This window comes from Parasteatoda tepidariorum, chromosome 10 (genome assembly GCF_982258835.1).
Source record: "Parasteatoda tepidariorum strain Cologne lab strain chromosome 10, Ptep-v5.0, whole genome shotgun sequence".
NCBI lineage: Eukaryota > Metazoa > Arthropoda > Arachnida > Araneae > Theridiidae > Parasteatoda > Parasteatoda tepidariorum.
Genome location: NC_141764.1, coordinates 30,948,465 through 30,969,379, shown reverse-complemented (window position 1 = coordinate 30,969,379; position 20,915 = coordinate 30,948,465). Strand labels below are relative to the sequence as shown.

At 28.0% G+C, this 20,915-nt stretch overlaps 2 protein-coding genes across 2 annotated transcripts; one reads left to right on the top strand and one right to left on the bottom strand.

Annotated features, from left to right (window-relative positions):
• Positions 1-3,681: 3,681 nt before the first annotated feature.
• Positions 3,682-10,928, bottom strand: LOC107438036 (bublin coiled-coil protein). The gene is made up of 2 exons (XM_016050194.4): positions 10,519-10,928; positions 3,682-6,477 (listed from the first exon to the last, which is right to left on the bottom strand). The coding sequence occupies exons 1-2, from the start codon at positions 10,616-10,618 to the stop codon at positions 6,311-6,313; spliced, it is 267 nt and encodes an 88-aa protein (XP_015905680.1). The 5' UTR covers positions 10,619-10,928; the 3' UTR covers positions 3,682-6,310.
• A 175-nt stretch (positions 10,929-11,103) lies between these two features.
• LOC147802482 (uncharacterized) lies at positions 11,104-17,338 on the top strand. The gene has a single exon (XM_087154098.1). It carries the CDS (start codon positions 11,315-11,317, stop codon positions 13,433-13,435), a length of 2,121 nt encoding a protein of 706 aa, XP_087010224.1. The 5' UTR covers positions 11,104-11,314; the 3' UTR covers positions 13,436-17,338.
• The last annotated feature ends 3,577 nt before the right edge of the window (positions 17,339-20,915 follow it).

Below are 20,915 nucleotides of genomic sequence, written 5' to 3'. Positions count from 1 at the left end.
AAATATTGAAGAAGAAAAAGTAATATATAAATTATTTTTTTTCTTCTTGCTCAAAATTTGTGATACTGTTATGATTACATATTTTAGTGATCAAAAATTTTTTTTATTCTGAATAATGGAGTAAATTATTAATGTTGGATTGCATTTCTTATATTTATGTTCGTTTAATTTTTAAATTATGATATATTTTTTTTCTCTTCAACGAAATTGATGAAGGTCGACGTTGGAGAGTAGGGTGTTCATATTTTATTGAAATTAGATATGAGTAATGATAAAACTTTTTATTATGAATAATTGAATAGAATGTTTATAAGAGTTAGATTGCATTTCTTGTGTTTATATTGCTTTTTTCTAAAAATATGATATATTGTTTTTATAGTGCATTTAAAATGTTTTTGAAGGAAATAAATGCGGTTCAAACGTCAATTAAATTAGTAATGGCAAACAAAATTAAGTTTTTTTTTTTAAACTTTTGTTTCCTAATGATTTATCACGATTAAATCGGAAAAAAAGAAAAAAACTTTAAGGAAATTTGTAAAAATTTTGCTTTTTCGGACTTGGTCAAAACTAAATATTCCTATGAAAAAAAAAATGTGAAAACTTATATGTTACCCAAACAAAAGGACAGTTAACACTTAACAAAATTTGCGAGTTTCCCTTATTACGATAGGCGAAATTTTTAACTCAGTTAAGTTTTTATACTTGATACTGATTTACCATATGCTTTAGTAGGGTTGTAGACTTGCAAAGAGTTTCGTTTGTTTATTAATTGTGTCGGGCCAGTTGTTACTTAATTTGGTAAGAGATTGATTACCTCTGCTAATTCAAACAATGACAACTTAACTTTGCACATTAGACAGCAAACTTCTAAAAATGTCAAGGTTAAAAATTGTGGAAAAAAAAAAGTTTGATGTTTCAGTAAAAGTAAACATCGAAAAAATAAAAGGTTTGATGTTTCAGTAAAAGTAAACATCGAAAAAATAAAAGGTTTGACGCTTCGGCAAAAGTAAACATCGAAAAAATAAAGGGTTTAATATTTCGGCAAAAGTAAACATCGAAAAAATAAAAGTTGAAGATGTTTCAATAAAAGTAAACATCGGAAAAAAAAAGGTGAAGGGTAACAAAAAGAAAAGAAAAAATAGGAAAAAGAAAGAATGACCAAGAAACTGATTGATTATGAATTAAATAAAATAAAAATGTAAGAAAACGAAATTTTGAAATAGTACAGGTATCAAAACTTAGGAAATATCACAACCCACAAATGTTAAAATTAAATCATGAATGATGTTCAAAATAAATGTTTTTACTTTCTTCAAAGGAAGAAGTAATCCCTATATTTTTGAGAGATCCGAATCGCGTGTGGAGATGTTTGGCGAGAAAACTTGAATTTTTTTTTTCTCAACACAGTGAGAAAAACTTTCTAAACTCTTTTTGTTTTATCCAGTCTGGATCTCTCGATTTCACACTGCTTCATGAAACTCTGTGTTCCTCCATTTTAACGGGGAATACAGAATTTCATCTAGTAAATAACCCCATTAACCACACAGAATCTTAAATTTTGATTAAATGACACTTGTTGTCCAAGTCATTTTGCATAAAAATTTTGTATATTTTTGTGTGGAAAATTTTTTGAAAAGTTTAATAGAAAAGTTATAAATTTATGTTTCATTTTTCTTTCTGTTTAGTTCACTAAACAGATAAATTTTATTATTATGTTTTTATTGTAAAATAATTCTTTTTTTCACATGTTGAAAAAAAGTTATTTGTAAGAAAGAGGACGGTCATACCAACATAAAATGTATATATTCATAGTATTTTAAAATTTTTATTTTGGCTTACCAAAATTTTTTGTTTGGGGGGGGGGGATGTAATACAAAAATTAAATACTTTTGTATTAATAAAAGCATTAAAACTTCATTCGTTTTCATAAAATATCTTTAGTGAAAGATAAGGGTAGAAATTCTATTTTGGGACTTCAAGGCTAAAAACATGCCAATGAATAATAATTAGATTTATACTTCAAAAGAGAAGTTATTATACAAAGAAGGAAAGATTAAACGATTTGCTATGAGTAATAAATAATTTGATGAGGCGTAAGAATACACAAGGAAGGCAATATGACTAACCTCTTCACACAGTTTAATTATCGTATAAAATAGAGGAGCAATGTTTTAGCGTGACTTTTTGGTGTATAACAGTGTTTCCCAACCTTTTGTTTGTACCATGCCCCACCTAAGCCTTTCTAAAATTCTTATGCCCCCCCTCCTATGTAACATATACATAATTTTTAATATTAAAAAATCGAATTGTTCACTTAAGAAATTGTTAGCGAAACAAAGTAAGTAAACTTTCAGAACATATAATGAAAAACTAAAAATCAAATTCGAAATAATTTTAATAAAGATTTTTCTATAATAATTTAATATTTTAGTTTAGTGAGATTCTTGCCCTTGATGCTTGCTGCACGTAGATTTTATCTTAGGTTCCAATTTGGTTAGCTTCAGTCTCAAGTCTCCCCGTTGTGTTATATCCAGGCGATTTGCTTTTTTTACCAATAAAATCATTTACAGCACTAAATCAACATTCAGCTAAATATGAAGATGGAATCGGTAACAATAGTTTTCTTGCACATTTGATTGAATTTGGGTATTTGTTTTCTGTTTCCTCAGGAAGCCATGCAATCACTCCTTTCATATTAAATAAAGTTTTAACTGACTCATCATTTTGCATTACTGCAAGTTCTTCTTGATATATCAGACAAATCCACTAACATGGACTGCAACATCCATGTTGGAAAATAAATTTGTTTTAAATCAGAATATCTTTCTTTTAAATCAGCCGATAGAATTTTCAGATGACAGACAATAACAAGAAAAGTGGTATAATTTACTTCACATTTTTGGAGCCAATGAAACTGTTCAAAGTTTTTGTTGTTAATATATTTCTGCCATCGACTCTTAACAGATACTTCCTTTCAGGTTTGTCGCTTAAAAAATCCATAAGTCACATAATATTTATTGACCGCAATTATTTAAGAATTTGCTTTTTTCTTTCGATTTTGTCAACGAAATCTTGCTTTGCATTTAAATGGCCCAGAGCAAAAGGTTTAAACTCATGTCGAGCCCATTTTTGAATTGCCCCCCTTTACAATCAAATTGCCCCCCCGGTGGGAAACGCTGGTGTATAATGTTTACCAACTAAACTTCGTCAGATCTGACTGTAACTCTGTCTTTCCCTCTCCGTCTGGAGAGGGATGAAACTGCTATTTCACCATCGTTTAACTAAATAAAAAAGATTATGCACAATATGGACTCGTTAATCATGCTGCTTTGACTGTAAATAACTAAAAAATAATGGTGTGGTTACACCGTTATATATATATATATATATATATATATATATATATATATATTATATATATATATATATATATATATATATATAAATGAATATATATTATAGGGCAATGCAAATAGAAATCATTCTCTTTTCGTCTTTCTTTTTACATACTCAATCTGGACATTGATCATATAGTTAATTTTTTTAATTTTATCTAAACTTTTGAGTAGTTTTCTTAAAGAAGTTATTAGGTAGATATTCCAATTTAATCAACAAGACTTACAAATCAATAATGTATAAAAAGAAGTAATGTTTTTATACACAAACTAATGAAAATAATAATTAAGTTTTCAACAGAAATTTTATTTCTGAATACAATAAAATAAAAACATTTTGATCATTTTTCATGAATATTTAAAACACTATATACATTTAGACTTATATAATTTTTTTTTTAATTTTAATTTCATACGAAACATAAAAATTTACGGAATTGTTTTTCAGGATATAAAGGAATCACACAACTTAACATTTACTGTAGTTTTTGCTTGTCTTTTTTCCCCTTGAAAACCTAAACTGTAGGAATAACTATATTTTTAAATGCAATTTTCAAAAAAAAGAAAAATCCTTGAAAAAAATTTCAAAACCTGTTCGATTTCTGAAAATAGATTTATAATATATGTACAAAAAGAATCTAAATATGGAAAATTATAAATTGATTTAAATTTTTGGCTCAGGTATGATAAGGTATCAATAAATGTGCAAATGATAGCTTCAACCTGATGAATTAAATTCTCAGAATTGAATATTTTGAGTGAAACTAAGTCTTATTAAATTACAGTTTTTTAAAGAACTTCAATATTAACAATAACAGAAATACTATTATAACTAAATTTATTAAATGCATGCGTAGAATACGGAAATTTATATTTAAAACAAAATATAAATTCAAATTAATATAACATGCTTGACTGTTGTACAAAACAATTTTGATATCAACAACAGTAACAAGAAAATACTGAATATAAGTTTAATGGACAATTCCATGGTGGCAGATGTTACATTTTTATAAGTTTTCTAATGCTTAAATCTTTTTTCACTGATAAATACTTCATAACTTTTTTCTTTTTACAAAAATTATATATGATATTCTTCAATAGCTTAATATTATTATTATGAATTTGTTTTTGGTGTATATAAGCTGGAAATGAATAAAATAAGCCGAATTATGGTTTACTTCGAAATGAAAACTTTAAAAGAATTGCTATAAATGGTAATTAGGGAAATATCTTTCTTTATTAAAGAATTTAGCTATTTGATTTTGATTCAAAAAGCGTGATAGAAAATATTAATGAAATGTTTTACAAATGCCTTTTTTTATCATAATTTGTTCAATATATTGTTATTAGAAATATCATATTTTATTTTCAAAAATGCCATTTTTATTACATTGGTATTTTAATTGAAGTAATTTCATAGAGGCAACCAAAAGATTAAATAAATTATGAATTATGAGTTCGATTGAAATATAATTAGAAGTTTCAAAACTCATCATAGGTAATAAAAAGTATTTAATTCACAGATTCCTTTTAACTCTTTCACAGAATACACAGGGCTCTAAGGAACAACGTTTGGGAACTGCTAGGTTAAGCATTTCAGAGGAAAGAAAATTTTGCATTATGTACTAAACAAACGCCTAGGTTGATAGTGAAGATCACTATCAACAATGCAATGCAGTTGTAATGTGTTTCCTTCTTTGCTAGTGGACTACAATCCTGATGTCTTTAAAACAGAAGAAACAAGTATTTTCAAATGATTACACGAAAGGACTTAGTTTTAAAAAGGAAAACTGTTACAGGGAAAAAGGGAGTTAGAAAAGAATAACTGTTATGATTGGAAGCAATGTAACAGACACTGAAAAGCTACTAGTTATTGGATTTAGAATAACTAGTTATTTCTAAATTAAATAAATTCAAAGTAAAAGAAAAGCATTTAGTAATAGTACATGATATGACAGACAGTGAATTCAGTATACATCATGAATTTTGAAAGCCAAGAAAAATTCTTTACAAATAAAAAATTACATACACTGAACTTTATTGAAATTCCAGCATTTCTTAAATTACATTATTTATTCATATAATAGTTTTCAAAAATTTAATCTTAATGTAACATACCAATGAAAATATTAAGATGTATTTAAAAATTTTTATGGGGTGATAACTGCACCAAATAGTAAAATACAATTGAGGAACTCCACCCTTTACAAATGTTGCATTGTTAGACTTTAATAGCATCAAACTCATAAAAAATTCAAGCAATACTTATAATTTATGGAAAAATAAGTCTAGGTTTTATTAACAATTTCTCTAATTTTAAGTAACTTTCTAACTGTATTAACTTAATTAGTTTAATAGTAGCTATATTAATTTAATAATAGCTACATTAACTTTAAAAAAATTAAAAACTAGGTGCTACAGTCGTAACACTGCAACAAGCTACATCTGTACAACTTGTCCATAGTACAAACTGTAAAAATTTTAAATTTTTAAAAACTTTTTTAGTTTCTAAAAATTTTTAAACATTGGAGTAAGTGTAAATTTCCCCAAGACTCTATTTCAGAACTGCACAATTTTTTTTAATTGAGTTATATGCATTTAAAATAAGCAAATGGTGGAACTGCCCACAGAAAATTGTCTTTAGGTGTATTTTTTAATGCTTAGAAGTTTTAATTCACAAACCAATTGAATTCAAAAGTGTATTTTAAGTCAAAACAACATAAAAATTTTAAGTCATTTAAAAATATATACACATATATTTCTGGATACACATTCCCATGCACACAAAAGTAATAATAAAGCTAATATCTACATCTTGATTCATAAAACACCAAATAAATAATCCATTCAAATTACATCACTTTTTCATTAATTAACAAGATAATACTTTTATACATGAACAAATTTGCTTCTCATTTATCATTACTCATATTAGATGCTGCTTCCTGTAACTCAGATCTGATCTGTTTGCTCTCTTCCAGCAATTTAAACAGCTCTTCATTGAGACTGTCGTTTTTTCTCTCCAGAGCATCAAGACAGTTGTTGATTTCATCCAACTCATTGCTTAATTGCTGGTAGGCTGAATGGAAACAAAATTACATGTTTTAGTATGAAAACAAAAGGTTGCATTAAAATCTTTTGCACAGAAAAACAAAATTAATTGATAAAAACCAAAAATGCCGTAAAGAATAATTACAGTTAATTTACAATCATCCAAAGTATGATATTTTTTTTTTATTATCATTAATACATTTACGTCTGCAATAGGGATGGTTGAATACCAAATATTTGGCAAAAAAAATCAATCAAGTACCGAAAATTCAGCGACCAAATAGCAACATTTAAAAAAAAAAAAATATCATTAATAGGTATTATTTTTTATATACGAATAAGTTTAGTCATTATTGAAAATTAATAAAAACTTAGCTGTAATATTTAAGATAAATAAGAAACTAACTAACAGCTATTAAAAAATGAAGTTTTAATTAAAAAAAAAAAAAAAAGAGAGAGAGAAAGAGAAAAAATTATCTTAATTCTTTAAGTTAACTTTAATGCTAAAAATAATATTTTTCGAAAAAAATGCATAAAACATTAAAAGAAATATTGTTTAACAGAAATACTTTTAAACAAGCGGCGCTATCATAACAATGCCACAAAAACGAAAGTTTATTTACAAAAGCTAAACAGAAAAAATAGAAATCAATCTTTGTATTTTCAAGAAAAAGTGAAGATTAAAAAAAAAAAAAGTCCAAAGGAAACCTAATAGGTGTGTTCGCAGTATTTAAAACGTACCCCCAGATTCAGAAATTATACATCGCAATTCGAATGATCTTGATATTAAACATTGTGATTGTGATTCATATTCAAGCGTATCCGTATATTTTTAAAATTCAATATCAAGATTTGTATTCATACAATTTCAATTTTGAACATTGATTTATGTGCTTTAAAAGTTACACATTGTGATTCCTATTGACATGATTTAAAAATTACATACCGAACATGCCACAATTCAAATTCACACAATTTAAAAATCCAACAGCATGGTTCACATTCAGGCGTCTTTAAAATTCAAACATTGCCATTTGTATTCACACGATTTTAGACAACGTCCAGATTTGTATTTGCACGATTTCAGGCGCATCATTTGAAGGCTTTTCCGATTAAAAATGTTGTAAAAAAATATATTCAAATAAAATCTTTCATTCTTTGTGTTTATTCTAAATAAAAGATTTTTTTTTCCCTTTTCGCTAATTTCTTATCATAATGCAATTGCAATAATTTAAAAGTGAAGGTAAATTGACGGCGCACAATGAAAAAAATTAGATTAAAAGTTGTTTAATTACCTATTTCACACTGTGTTAAATAGTTTGTGATAATAATTTCGAATGTGAAATAAAATAATATGTACTACAAAAGCACATTTATTTAGGGATTAATTATTTCTTTCGATCAATTTTTTATTAGTTAGTATCAGTTATTTATTTTTTTGCTAGTTATTAATTGTTAGCTTGTTTTCAATAATTAGTAACTGTTATTTTTTGTGATTTCTTGTTAACTAGTTTTTTTGCTAATTATGTATTAATTGTTAGCTTATTTTTGTTAGTTATCCTTTGTTAATTTATTTCTTATATATTTGTTTTTTTAGTTATCCTTTGTTAATTTGTTTTTTATATATTTGTTTTTTTAGTTATCCTTTGTTAATTTGTTTATTAATTGCATAGCTTACTTTAATGATTAGCTCTTACAACATTTTTTAAAATTGTGTGTCATATACAATTTAAACACTTCCATATTATTTTAAGATTGTCAGAGACAAGAAAATTGCCGACAAAGATGTTCACGCGGTTAAAGCGTGGAAAAATTACAAAAAGTATAGATATATAATATTCTATACACTTTTCTTTCATTTAAACTTTACTTATAGTAAAAAAAGCATTATAATTCTTATTGTATCATTTCTAATATTTGGCGGCACATTTTAAGAATTTGGCGGCAGACAAAAGTGCCACGGCACATTGGTTGAGAATCACTGTTCCAGATCCTTGAAAAACGTTTTTTTAAATGAACTGATTTAAGTGAATAATTATTTACTAAGGGATTGCATAAGTCAAGGCTAAATTGGTGCTGCAAAACATTGGCATATACATATAATTAAAATTCTTCCTAAAAACATCGTATTCAGTGGAAAAAAAAAGTAAATTTCATTTTTCTGATTTATAGGAAGATTTTGAGGCCCATGAAAGCTACAGGCCTGGCCAAGGGCTTAATGTGCCAGTCATTATGATGAAATAGTAGAAGTAATGGAGGTCACACTAAGAGCATCGACAGTATACATACGTAGACATAAACAATTTATAGAGAAAAAAAAATCTTATTTAAATATTTTGAATAAGATTTGAAATATAAATATTTTGAATAAGATTTGGTTGAAATAAAGAAAACGAAAATAAATATATTTTCTTTTAATTGTTTATGTTATATTATTTCATTTTGAAAATCAGTTGAAATAAATAATATTGTATTAAAAATATTGAACTTCAAAAGCTATGCGTAAATCCGTAGTTATATCTGCATGAAAAAATCGAACGAAAATTTCTACAGGAAAGAAAACAAATTTTTTTACTTCATTATTCTTTATTTTTCATTTATTTCTCAGATGAGAAATACAAATTCACAAGCATTTTTTCCCCCACTCCTGTGCTCGAGAAAGGCATCTTTGGAATAAAATTCTTAAGAAATAAAATATTTTGAAATTTTCTGCAGAAAAGGAAAGCAAAATTTTTTACTACCCAAAGTAAAAAAATCTTTTGGCAAGAACTCTGCAACATTCTTTGACAATGGCCCTGTGTCGCCACAGGTACACTACTTAAAATAGTACACAAACCGATAGTTGGAAAACGACATCTTAGCTAGACTGCTAATGTTAAAAAATGTAACCTTGAATAACGCAAAACATGAATAAAACACAACCAAAAGCACAAAAATGGGCATACTATAGTTTTGATTTTCTAAGACCTTCCCTCAGAGTCAAATACGCAAAGTGTGAGAGTTTCGACACTGTGAGTATTCTTCCTTATGAAACAAACTATTTTTGTGTTTTATTTATTCAGTTTTGTTTCATTCACCCGCAGCACAAAATTTACACACCATTTTTTTATTTGGAGTGAAAACCCCTTCCTAAGCTATAGTTTTCCATAATCAGCTCTTAGTGGCACAAAATAAATGCATGTAAAATTAAAAAACCTAAACAACTCAAATATTGTAGACAAAAGTGCCACTCATCAGTAATCTTTTTTATATTGTATTTACAAAATCGACCATCATGGTACATTGTTACGTTAACAACTGATTAGTGCAACATAAGTCTTATAATTAAAAAAAACAAAACAAGCTTAAAACAGGGCTATACATAAAGTTGCATCCAAATTTTGTTCTTTTGTGCATTTAAATAGATTAGAGCATTAAAAGAGAGGTAAGTAAAATCAGATCCAGCAGATGTATAAATGTAAACAAATCAACAATGGTTGTAAAAAGCCCTTTGAAGGTGGCTTGTTGACATGAATACTTGCCATTGCAACCCCTTACTTTAAGACATTAAAACGCTTTTTTACCACCATGATAATAGGACCTAGAGTATAGTAGCACACTCTTATCAGTCACTGATCAAAGGGCAATTTAACATCTTTCAAGTTTAACCCCATTTTTACAGATATGAGAAGAAAATGTGTAATTATTAGAGTTTTTTAAGATAAATTTTGAAAAATCCTTAAATTTTGGAAAGACAAGTAAATTGCTGTAAACAAAACAGGAAGAAAAGTGTTTGGTTTGTGCATTGATCAACAGGGGAGATTTCCGAGTCTTGGCAACTTCCGGGCAGGGGTCCACGAGAAACTAAAAAAAAAAAAAAACAGAGAAAGGGCCCAACCTGAAACATATTACTCATATCTACAAGCTTTTTTTTTTTTTTTTTTTTTAAATTTGAAAGTTTAAGCCAGGGAGATTGCAGTTGGGGGGAAAAATCCCGACACGGAAATATCCCCGATTAACACAAAGAAACCAAAAAATTTTATTTCACACTTCTATAAAAATGTTAACTAATGATATAAAAAATTGTTACCTTCAAGGTCGACGTCTTGTAAACTTAGTTCTTCAATCGGAACGTTATCAATGATGTTTTCTTCAGGAGGTTCATCAGATTCTTTTTTGAAAGGTGTCATGACAAATTTTATAACTATTCTTAAATAAATAATAAAATGAAACTAAAGCTGTTAAATTAAAATTCAATTGATCAGAATTGGATTTTGTTTTGGTTTTTTTAGCTCATGTGACAATTTAAAGTTGGCTTGAACTTTGTTGATATATTTTCTTACATTTGTAACGAAATATTCTCACTGTGTTTAATTTGTCCCCGCAGATTCGTTCACGCTGCACTCAAAGAAAACTGTTACGCACTTATGATGTCACATTAAAAAGCAATGAAATCAATTAAGGGAGAATGGCAATTGAGAGAAAAATTTATATCAATGAAGAAAACATCAATCAGGTAATCAATTGCACGCAATTTCTTAAATAAGTGTAAAAAATGCAGGCAGTGACAACAGTCCTTTATTTCCACAACAAATAATTTTAGTGCGTTTTCGTTACCAGGAGGGATAATTATTTCGCACTAGACTTTAGTGCGGAATATTTCGTACTCGTCAGGACTAATGGTTTCATAAAACATTCAACTGTACAGAAATAATCAATCAATCTAATATGAGCTAACAAGAATCTAAACAATCATTCCATCAACTAAGCCCATGTGCTTCAAATTTATTTTCAAAATAGTGGGTGTCTTAAATTTTTGTCGATAAACTGCTTAATTAGGCCGAAATTAATTTCAAAATTGTATTAAATATTATCGACCTGAGAAAATGTTTCATACTCCACATAGGTCTCACTCACATCTCGATGCAGATATAATCAAATTACGCCGCAGAATCAATGATATCAAAGAAAAAAATATTATTTTTCGCCAATCTTTAAAGCAGAATTTTACGGATAGAAAAAAAGATTTGAAAGATAGTGAGCTGAAAGAAAAAATAAAATGTAATTTTCTGGATGAAAAAGAGGTTTCTGTGGTTGAAATGTGTGACAAAAAAATTTTCGAGTTAGTAAAGACAGATAAAAATATGAGACTTAAATCGAAGAAAATTCCAAAATGTTCAACTCCAAGCAGATATGAAGTATTGGAGTTAGAAGCCTCATCTGTTAGCAATGTAAATAATTCTCCTATGGACCACACAGCAATAGTTGAGAAACAACATAGAGTAAACGAAAAAAATCAAGAAAATGATCTAAGTGATAGCCAAAATGAAGTGGAAGTTGTTGAACTTTTTGATAACAGTGATAATATTCTTACAACTCCTATTCAGAATAAAATAGGAAAGGAAAAGAAATGGAGCCTACCTTTATGTTCTGTTGTTGAAAATACATTTCCCACTGGTTTGAAAATTAATAATAGTAAACCAAATTTGGTTTCCAATAACATTAACCAAAGAAATATTAGTAATATGCAATGTAATTCAGACAATCCTTATCATAGTAACATGTTAAACTCTTCAGATAGAAACCATTCTAAATCTGCAGCTAAAAAACTGTTAAATTCTTCAGATAGAAACCATTCTAAATCTGCAGCTAAATACCTGTTAAATTCTTCAGATAGGAACCATTCTAAATGTGCAGCTAAAAACCAATATCACAATATGCCTGAAGAAAATCTGTCTAATGTTTTGGATTCATGTCAACAATCAAGGCTATCAATGTCTAACAAGAATGATTTTGTTTCTGATGAAAATATTGATCAGGATGTAATTTATCTTAGTGATGTTAGTTATTCCTCAAATGATAGAAAGAAAAAAAATACTATATTAACTAATGGAAACAGAGTTACTTTCAATAGAAAAAATAAACGGAGTTGTAGAAATGAAGGTAATAAGAAACAGTGCAAAAATAGAAAGGGATGTGTTATTGAACCTAGTATGAGTAATGAGATCTCAGTTATTTCTGACAGTAGTATTGAAGAAAAAGAAGTAAATGTTTGTCAAACTTCTGATATTCATTATTTAAAAACAGTTGATTTTTCTGATGTAGTTACTGTTTCTGATGATACGAACAATGAGAGTAATAGTAATGTAACTGTTTCAAAAAATTTTGAGAGCCTTGTCCCTGAAATATCCATCGAACAATCTGAAGAAGAAGCTGATCATATCGAAGACACACAGAGCTTAAATGAGAAATTGGAAAAGCATTCTGAATATATTGTACCATCTCTTGATTTTGAAGAAGCCCCTGTCGATTTTCCTGTTCCTTTTCTTCACATGCAGGGGACACTTTCGTTTTCTGCTGAAAAATTTAAAACATGGCAATCACAAGGTATTTTTATCAAAAATGGCCAATTTTCCAAACAAGAAGAAGCATTGCTGAAAAGAAATGTAAGAGATTTTCAATCTCGATTTAAAGTTCATAATACTCGTTTATTGCTCGGAATTGGACGTCAACTTCCATCCTTTAAAAAGGAATCTAGTCGTATAAAAAAATTCTTGAAAGCCAAACACTTTCTTGAAAGATTAGGTAAAGACATCAATAATAGAACTCTTCATTCTATATATAAAAAAGCTAGGCATTTATTTAGTCCATTTTCAAAGAAACAAGGTAAAAAATCTATAGCAAGTGATATAGTAATTAAACAAATTTCTAAATTGCAGGAAAAATATGGCAAAAAGTGGATTTTAATTGGACAAATTTCAGGGTTAGATCCTTCTTATTGTAAACATATTTTTTCATATTACAAGAAGCCAATTGTAAGAGGCAAGTGGTCTCAATCAGAGATTGAACATTTGGTTTTAGCAATAAAAAAGAATGCTAAATCTCCTGATTTAATTGAGAATTGGGGAAAAATAGCTGAGCTTGTACCTTCACGAAATGCACAACAATGTAACGGTTTTTGGACTTGTCATCACATGCAACTTAAAGAAAGGTTTTTTACATCTTGAGTTTTTAAACTTATATTATTAAATAAGAATATTTAAAGTTACTTATAACTTGATTATTATATTTATTCTATGGCTGAAATTATATTAACATGATTCTCATTATAATCTTCTCTTATAAATATTGTCTACACAATATATATATATTTTTTATTTATTTTTTTGAAAGATTAAATATGTTGTTTCAGAAAAACTTGTGATATATATGTAGGAATTTTTGGATTTTAAGAAATTTAAAATCTATGTTAATATGCTGTAATTCAACTTTATGGTTTCTCAAAATTTATGAACTTCACCATTCTATTTATTTAAAAAAAGTTTTTAGCTTATGTATATATCAGGGTTGGCAAGTTTTTGACACATGACGGTTTTTACTGGTTTATACCATGGTTTTTACCGTCATGTCAAAAACCCTTAGTTTTGATAAAACTGTATTTTAATTTGAGTTTAAATGCTTATGATTTTAAATTAATTCATTTTTGGGCAATAAAATTAGAAAAGAAGTTGTTAAAAGATAATTAAGAACAGATTTTTGCGTTTTCCCAACATGATTATATCAAATCATACTATTTGAAGTAAAATATTAGGATACTAAACAAAATTTGCAACATTTCCAAGTATAATTTTGTTTGGCATATTACATTACTGAAGAATGTGAAGTCATTCCTGATTTAGAGTTTGTTAGCAGTTACAAGTTTTGAAAGTTTTGTTTAGCTTATTTCTAATATTTAAGAAATGCCAAATTTTAATTTCTTCTTTTTAGTTCTTGAATTTATTAATAGTTCCAAATTTTTTTGTTTGTTTGTTTATTTCTAAGTAACAATTAAGAAGTGCAAAATTTTGAATCCTTTGCAAATCAAGCTATAGGTAATGATAAAAGTTAAGTATCACTATTTTCAATAAGTATGTTACAATATTTCTGTATGAATGTATATCCTACCATAAGAATACGTGTATATCGTTGCAAAATCAACAGCAATCATTTACAACATTCATTTATAAAGACAATTAAGTGAAAATAATATATTGTCCGCTATATGCCATAAATGAAAGAAACTGTAGGTTTTTGATGGTTTTCACCGGTAAAAACACGGTTTTTACCACTGTCATGTCAAAAACCAGTTTTTGACAGCAAAAACCCAACCCTGGTATTTATGTTTGTTGACAAATTAAATATCGTTCGAATAAAGTTGGAATAATTTAAAACTTTCATAACTTCATTTTTGTTTTAAAAACTAAGTTCATTAATTTCAGTTTTTCTTATGCCTATTTAGTTCTTAGCCTATTCAGTTTCTTAGTCTATTCAGTCTTTCGAGCCTACTATTTTTTTAGCATATTCAGTTTTTCTTTTGCTTAGAGTAAACAACAAATCGTATGCTAATACAAATTAAAATAAGTTTATAGATAAATTCAATTAAAATAACTTAACTCTAGCACATAAATTCATTTTGTGATGCAGCCATAATATGTGCCCCATGATATGATTTTTTGTTGGATTTTTAAAGTCATTTGTTTCACAATTTTGGTTAGAAGCTGGTTTTTGAGCTTTTCTACCTCCTTAATAAGTTCTTTTGCATAGTTTTTCACTTGAAAATTGCAGTTTGTAATTCTTACTAGGGTGTTAAGCTCTGCATATGCCTTGCTTTAAGCAATTTATTTAAACTAAGATTTCTGAAATATACTTATTTATAACTTAACTTCCAAATTCGAAAAATTTCTTCATGTGTCTAAACTAAACCATGGCATTCTGAATGATTGAAACTAACTAAAAGTACAGGTAATGACTACCAAAAATGTAACAACCTTCTAACTTGTGTAATTCATTAAATATCTGCATTTATCTACTCTTCTTCTTCTTAATAGGACTAACAGAAATAAAAAACTTCTCTTATGGGACTTCTAGATTGATAATGTACTTAGTTGTTTGAACTAATGATATGCATGATTTATTAAAAAGTTTTATGTTTTATTAAAAATGTACTATAACTAGTGGGGAAAAAAAACATGAACCTTAAATAAATTCGCTAGAAATGATGTCAATTTTTACAAAATAGTGAAGTTAAGTGATTAAGTAATATATTTTTTAAATTTAGGTTTAACAGGAGCATTTAGGGGTAACTGCTAAAAAAATAACAAATTTTAACTAATGTATACATAAATATGTGTAAACAATATATACAATTGTATAGTAATGAAACAGTTAAATTTTTTTTTTTTTTATAATGAATTGTGTTTGTCTATGCTGTTGGAAACAATTTTTTTTAATTCTTGGAATTCCGTTATGAAATCTTTTCCTTGTTTATAAATCTGGGTAAAAGATGGTTACAGCAATTTTTTTAAGATGCTAGAAATTTTTAATTTTAATTGTCATGAAATTGCTATAATCACAATCAAACGAAAAATATTTCTTCATCAACTTTATTACCTTTAGATTTTAATTTTTCAAACTGTAATTTGAAATAAGTGATTTTATATAATATTTATGAGTAGTGTAGTATTTCACAATGCACAGAGAAAATAATAACTAAATAAATAAATAAAAAATCTCTCTGAGTAACTTTTAATCTAATGATTAGATCTTCACATATTAGTGGAGTAGTTCAAGAGAAACCGAACTTTAAAGAAGTCTTATTTCTAAAATTTGTTTTATCAAGAACTATTCAAACGATTTCATTAAAATTTTGCCCTATAAAATTACATTCTGTAAAATAATGTAATTAAAATCTTAAGTAACTTAATAGCATTCAAACTTAATTTAAGGTAAAGTCATGGTACATCGAAATCCAATTGTAGTGTATCTACCACTACAAAATTACAACTACAATTCACTAGTATATAAGACATGTTAACTCGACTCTATGCTGGGGTACCTTTTCATAGATGACGGTTGACATGGTCTGATACTCCTCTCCCCACATTGGTGACCTTCGGACGTGATGTGAACACGCCTACCTTGGCAGTAACGCCCACTTCGATATGAACACGCCTACCTAGACAGTAACGCCTACTTCGATGGATGATCCACATTGAAAAGTTGACTTGCAGCTTGGACTGCGACATTTTCCACCTCCTCGCACTGTTTCTACTCAGTCTCGTCTCAATCACGCACAACGTCGGCTGGCATACTTGTGATTACTCGACTGCTAGCGGCAACACAGGAGCGACTACGACCGTGAAGTTAATACACCTCTCACATTCAGCACTCAAAAAATTCGGTGATCTTAATACAGATCTCCCGGCTTCTCACAAAACAGCAATGAATCAACTAGTGGTATTCGTTCATCGAATTCTATCACAGATGTAATTCTGGTGGGGGAGTACTGTAGTGTATCTACCACTACAAAATTACAACTACAATTCACTAGTATATAAGACATGTTAACTCGACTCTATGCTGGGGTACCTTTTCATAGATGACGGTTGACATGGTCTGATACTCCTCTCCCCACACCAATCATTAAATCAAAAGTTATTCGACTTGTTTTATTTATTTTTGCGCTCTGTACGTCCTATTTTGACATAAAGTTTTTTAAAAAAATTGGGTGTGATAAAATAAAATTTTCATACGACTGAAATTTTTCATGTAGGTGATGTAACTCTGTTTTTTTTTGTTGTTAATTTTTAATATATTTCATTAATCCCATAGCAAGTTCCAATAAAGCCCAACTGATGGAAGTAATGGGACAAACACAATTACATATGTCATATTTTTTTTAAAGATAAGTGCTAACTTTACTAATAATTTTTTAAAAAAACAACATTTTATTTGTTAAAAAAAGAATATGTAGGAATTTATTGATTTTACCTCTAAATATTTATCTCTATGTCTATTGCTCTAATTGCCCCCACTCACTCATTCCACCTGTCTCCATTATGTGATAATAAATTTTTCCTTTTTTTATTTATTATTCTTTTTGAATGTACATTTTAAAACTTTTGTAAATTTAACCTATGGAATGAAACTTGATCGAAAGAATGTTCTTGTTTCAGACTGAGGTGATATTAAGAAACTCTGTCAAACCAAAGTGGCCCATAGAAGCCTCGAGTTGGGGTTGCCTTGATCCAAAATTTCAAAAATAGTGAAAAAAAAGGGATTTTTTTTAAAAAATTGCACATTTTATTTACTTATACTATGTTAATTGGTTAAAACACAATTTGGACAAAGATTGATAACTTCGCAAGTAAAAATGCCAAAAAGTGACTAAGTAGGCTTTGTGAACTGTAAGCTAAAAAAAGAGGAAATATTTTTATAATTTTAATTATTTTTTTGACTGTTCAAGATTCTTAATGTTACCTAATTAATAAATTGTAAAATATAGAACTAATTAAGAATTAGGGTTATAAATCGTTTTAAAAACTCCTGGATTTTTGGTCCAATAAGGATGATGCAAATTAAAATATAATTCTTCAATTTTGAATGGTGATCGACAATTATTACGAGTTAATATTGAATATGGTAGTTTTAGGTAACAAAAGTGAAAATTGATTCTTAAACGCTTGACAATGATAATGTCAAGCTTTTGAAATAAATGCTAAAAAATAAAATTTTCAGTAATGTTCGAAGAAATGCTCTACTTAAATAGCTAGAAAATTGAACAATTAGAATCTCTTGAACAACAAGAAAAGTAAAAAATAGAAATGCGGTCATAATAATAAATACAAAAGCTTTAAGTGCAGTTTTAATATAAAATAAATATTGATAACATTCTGTCTCCAAAGTTGAGCTGTCAACATGAAAATAGCATGACATGTGAGAAAAGCGGTCAGGGCATGATAAAGTTTGACCCTTAGTGAGAAAGAGTAGGACAGCATTTAGAACGTGTGTCCTTCCCTTGTGTGAGCAGTTATTAGGGGGACCGAAAAGTAATGTCGTTTTGGTGCATTTGATATTTGTTATCAAGATTTTATTTTTAATCAATAATGTATTTACCCTCATTAGCAGCAACCTTTCAAGGCCGGATCAAAAAGAAGGAATTGTTTTTTAAACTAAGGAATAACCCCGAAACGACAATACTTTCCGGCCTCCCTAACAGGGTCATCTTAATAATACGCAGGGCCCCCGTGCACAGAAATATTTTTGACCTTTTAATAGGACATACTGCTTAAAATCGAACTAAAAAAACTTCACATACACAAAATAAAGCATTTTTAACTTAGCAATCATTTGAACAGATTTAAATAAAATTTGATTTAAATTTGTTTTTAGTAGACACAAAAAAACTAAATTCACATAAAAACTTCATTGGAACTTAGAAAAATAGATTTCAGTTGTTTTTTTAAGTTTCCCTGGTGAGAAACTATTCAAATTATTGTTGTTTGTATAATAATCACTATTTGTAGAAAGAAAAACAAATTACACACTATATAGAATATATTTATTTAAAAAAAAATTTATGTAAGGCGTAAAATAAAGAATTCTTAGGATAAAAAAACGATTTTAAAAATTCCTCATAATGAAATAAAAAAAACTATATTGTTTCTCTTTTTATTCTTATAGTTCTTAATCAGACGTAAAAAAGCATTCTGTAGAGAACTATCATCAAATGAGAAAAAAAAAATATTTACAAGCAAATTTTTTATTATAAAAATCATAACACTTACCTGATTTATAGCTCCGGCGAATTCCAAAATGATATGTTCTTTGTTTGAAAACTTTATTCTCAAATAAAAGATACATAGTTTATCCCTTCATTACTTTTAGATAACATACTACACAGCATAATTTTATAATTGTAAGATCTTGATATGAATTTGAATATGTAGCTAAAAGCAGAATAGCTGAATTCGAGTTGAAATTATTCTTTCAAAACTAAAAAATACTTGCCAAGAAAACGATAAAAATTAATTAAGAATCAGCACAAATGGCACCATTTCAAGTAATTTGGATAATTTTTTATTGTTGTTTTCCGAATTATATGGATACAGAAATATATAACTATTACAGCTCTGTACGTTCTGAATTCATATTTATTGGAACATTAATTATTTATTACACACATCTGTAACAGTATGCGATAGCGAAATCGGAAGTTATCAATTGCAAGTTTGTTGATCATAAAAGTTAAAAATTATTGAGGAATTTTTCTTCAAATGTTTGACATGTTCTGTTTCTGAAAGATTTACCAATATTCTGGAGAGTTTTTTCAAGTTCTGCAGCCTTTCTCATAGGGAAATTTTGTTTCTTATTTGCAGTTAAGAAAAAGGCGTCTGGTTTTGCCTATGCTTTTGATGGAACTAAATGAAAACGTGATAAATTAATGTCTGATATTTACAGGCTCTCGCTAGAGGGCGTACTCAATGTCAATTTTTATCAACAACAAATTTTTATCAATGAAAAAAACATTAATCACGTAATCAATTGCACGCAATTTTTTAAATAAGAGCAAAAAATGTAGACATTGACAACAGACCTTTACTTCTTCACACAAATAATTTTAGTGCGTTTTTGTTGCCAGGAGGGGTTAATTATTTCGCACTAGACTTTAGTGCGGAATTTTTTCTTCCAACGCAGATCTAATGGTTTCATAGAACATTCAACGGTACAGAAATAATCAATCAATCTAATTTGAGCTAACAGGAATCTAAACAATCATTCCATCAACTATGCCATGTGCTATTTATTTTCAAAATAGTGGGTGTCTTAAATTTTTGTGGATAAACTACTTAATTTGGTGGAAATAAATTTCAAAATTGTATTAAATATTATCGACCTGAGAAAATGTTTCATACTCCACATAGGTCTCACTCACATCTCGATGCAGATATAATCAAATTACGCCGTAGAATCAATGATATCAAAGAAAAAAATATTATTTTTCGCCAGTCTTTAAAGCAGGATTTTAAAGATAGAAAAAAAGATTTGAAAGATAGTGAGCTGAAAGAAAAAATAAAATGTAATTTTCTGGATGAAAAAGAGGTTTTTGTGGTTGAAATGTGTCACAAAAAAATTTTCGAGTTAGTAAAGACAGATAAAAATATGAGACTTAAATCGAAGAAAATTCCAAAATGTTCAACTCCAAGCAGATATGAAGTATTGGAGTTAGAAGCCTCATCTATTAGCAATGTAAATAAATCTCCTATGGACCACACAGCAATAGTTGAGAAACAACATAGAGTAAACGAAAAAAATCAAGAAAATGATCTAAGTGATAGCCAAAATGAAGTGGAAGTTGTTGAACTTTTTGATAACAGTGATAATATTCTTACAACTCCTATTCAGAATAAAATAGGAAAGGAAAAGAAATGGAGCCTACCTTTATGTTCTGTTGTTGAAAATACATTTCCCACTGGTTTGAAAATTAATAATAGTAAACCAAATTTGGTTTCCAATAACATTAACCAAAGAAATATTAGTAATATGCAATGTAATTCAGACAATCCTTATCATAGTAACGTGTTAAACTCTTCAGATAGAAACCATTCTAAATTTGCAGCTAAAAACCTGTTAAATTCTTCAGATAGGAACCATTCTAAATGTGCAGCT

Bases quoted from the DNA above. Each gene is read 5' to 3' on its own strand.
- LOC147802482 (XM_087154098.1), top strand. From the start codon at position 11,315: ATGTTTCATACTCCACATAGGTCTCACTCACATCTCGATGCAGATATA.
- LOC107438036 (XM_016050194.4), bottom strand. From the start codon at position 10,618: ATGACACCTTTCAAAAAAGAATCTGATGAACCTCCTGAAGAAAACATC. The intron at 6,478-10,518 runs GTAACAATTTTT...GTTTCCATTCAG, and splicing joins ACAAGACGTCGACCTTGAAG to CCTACCAGCAATTAAGCAAT.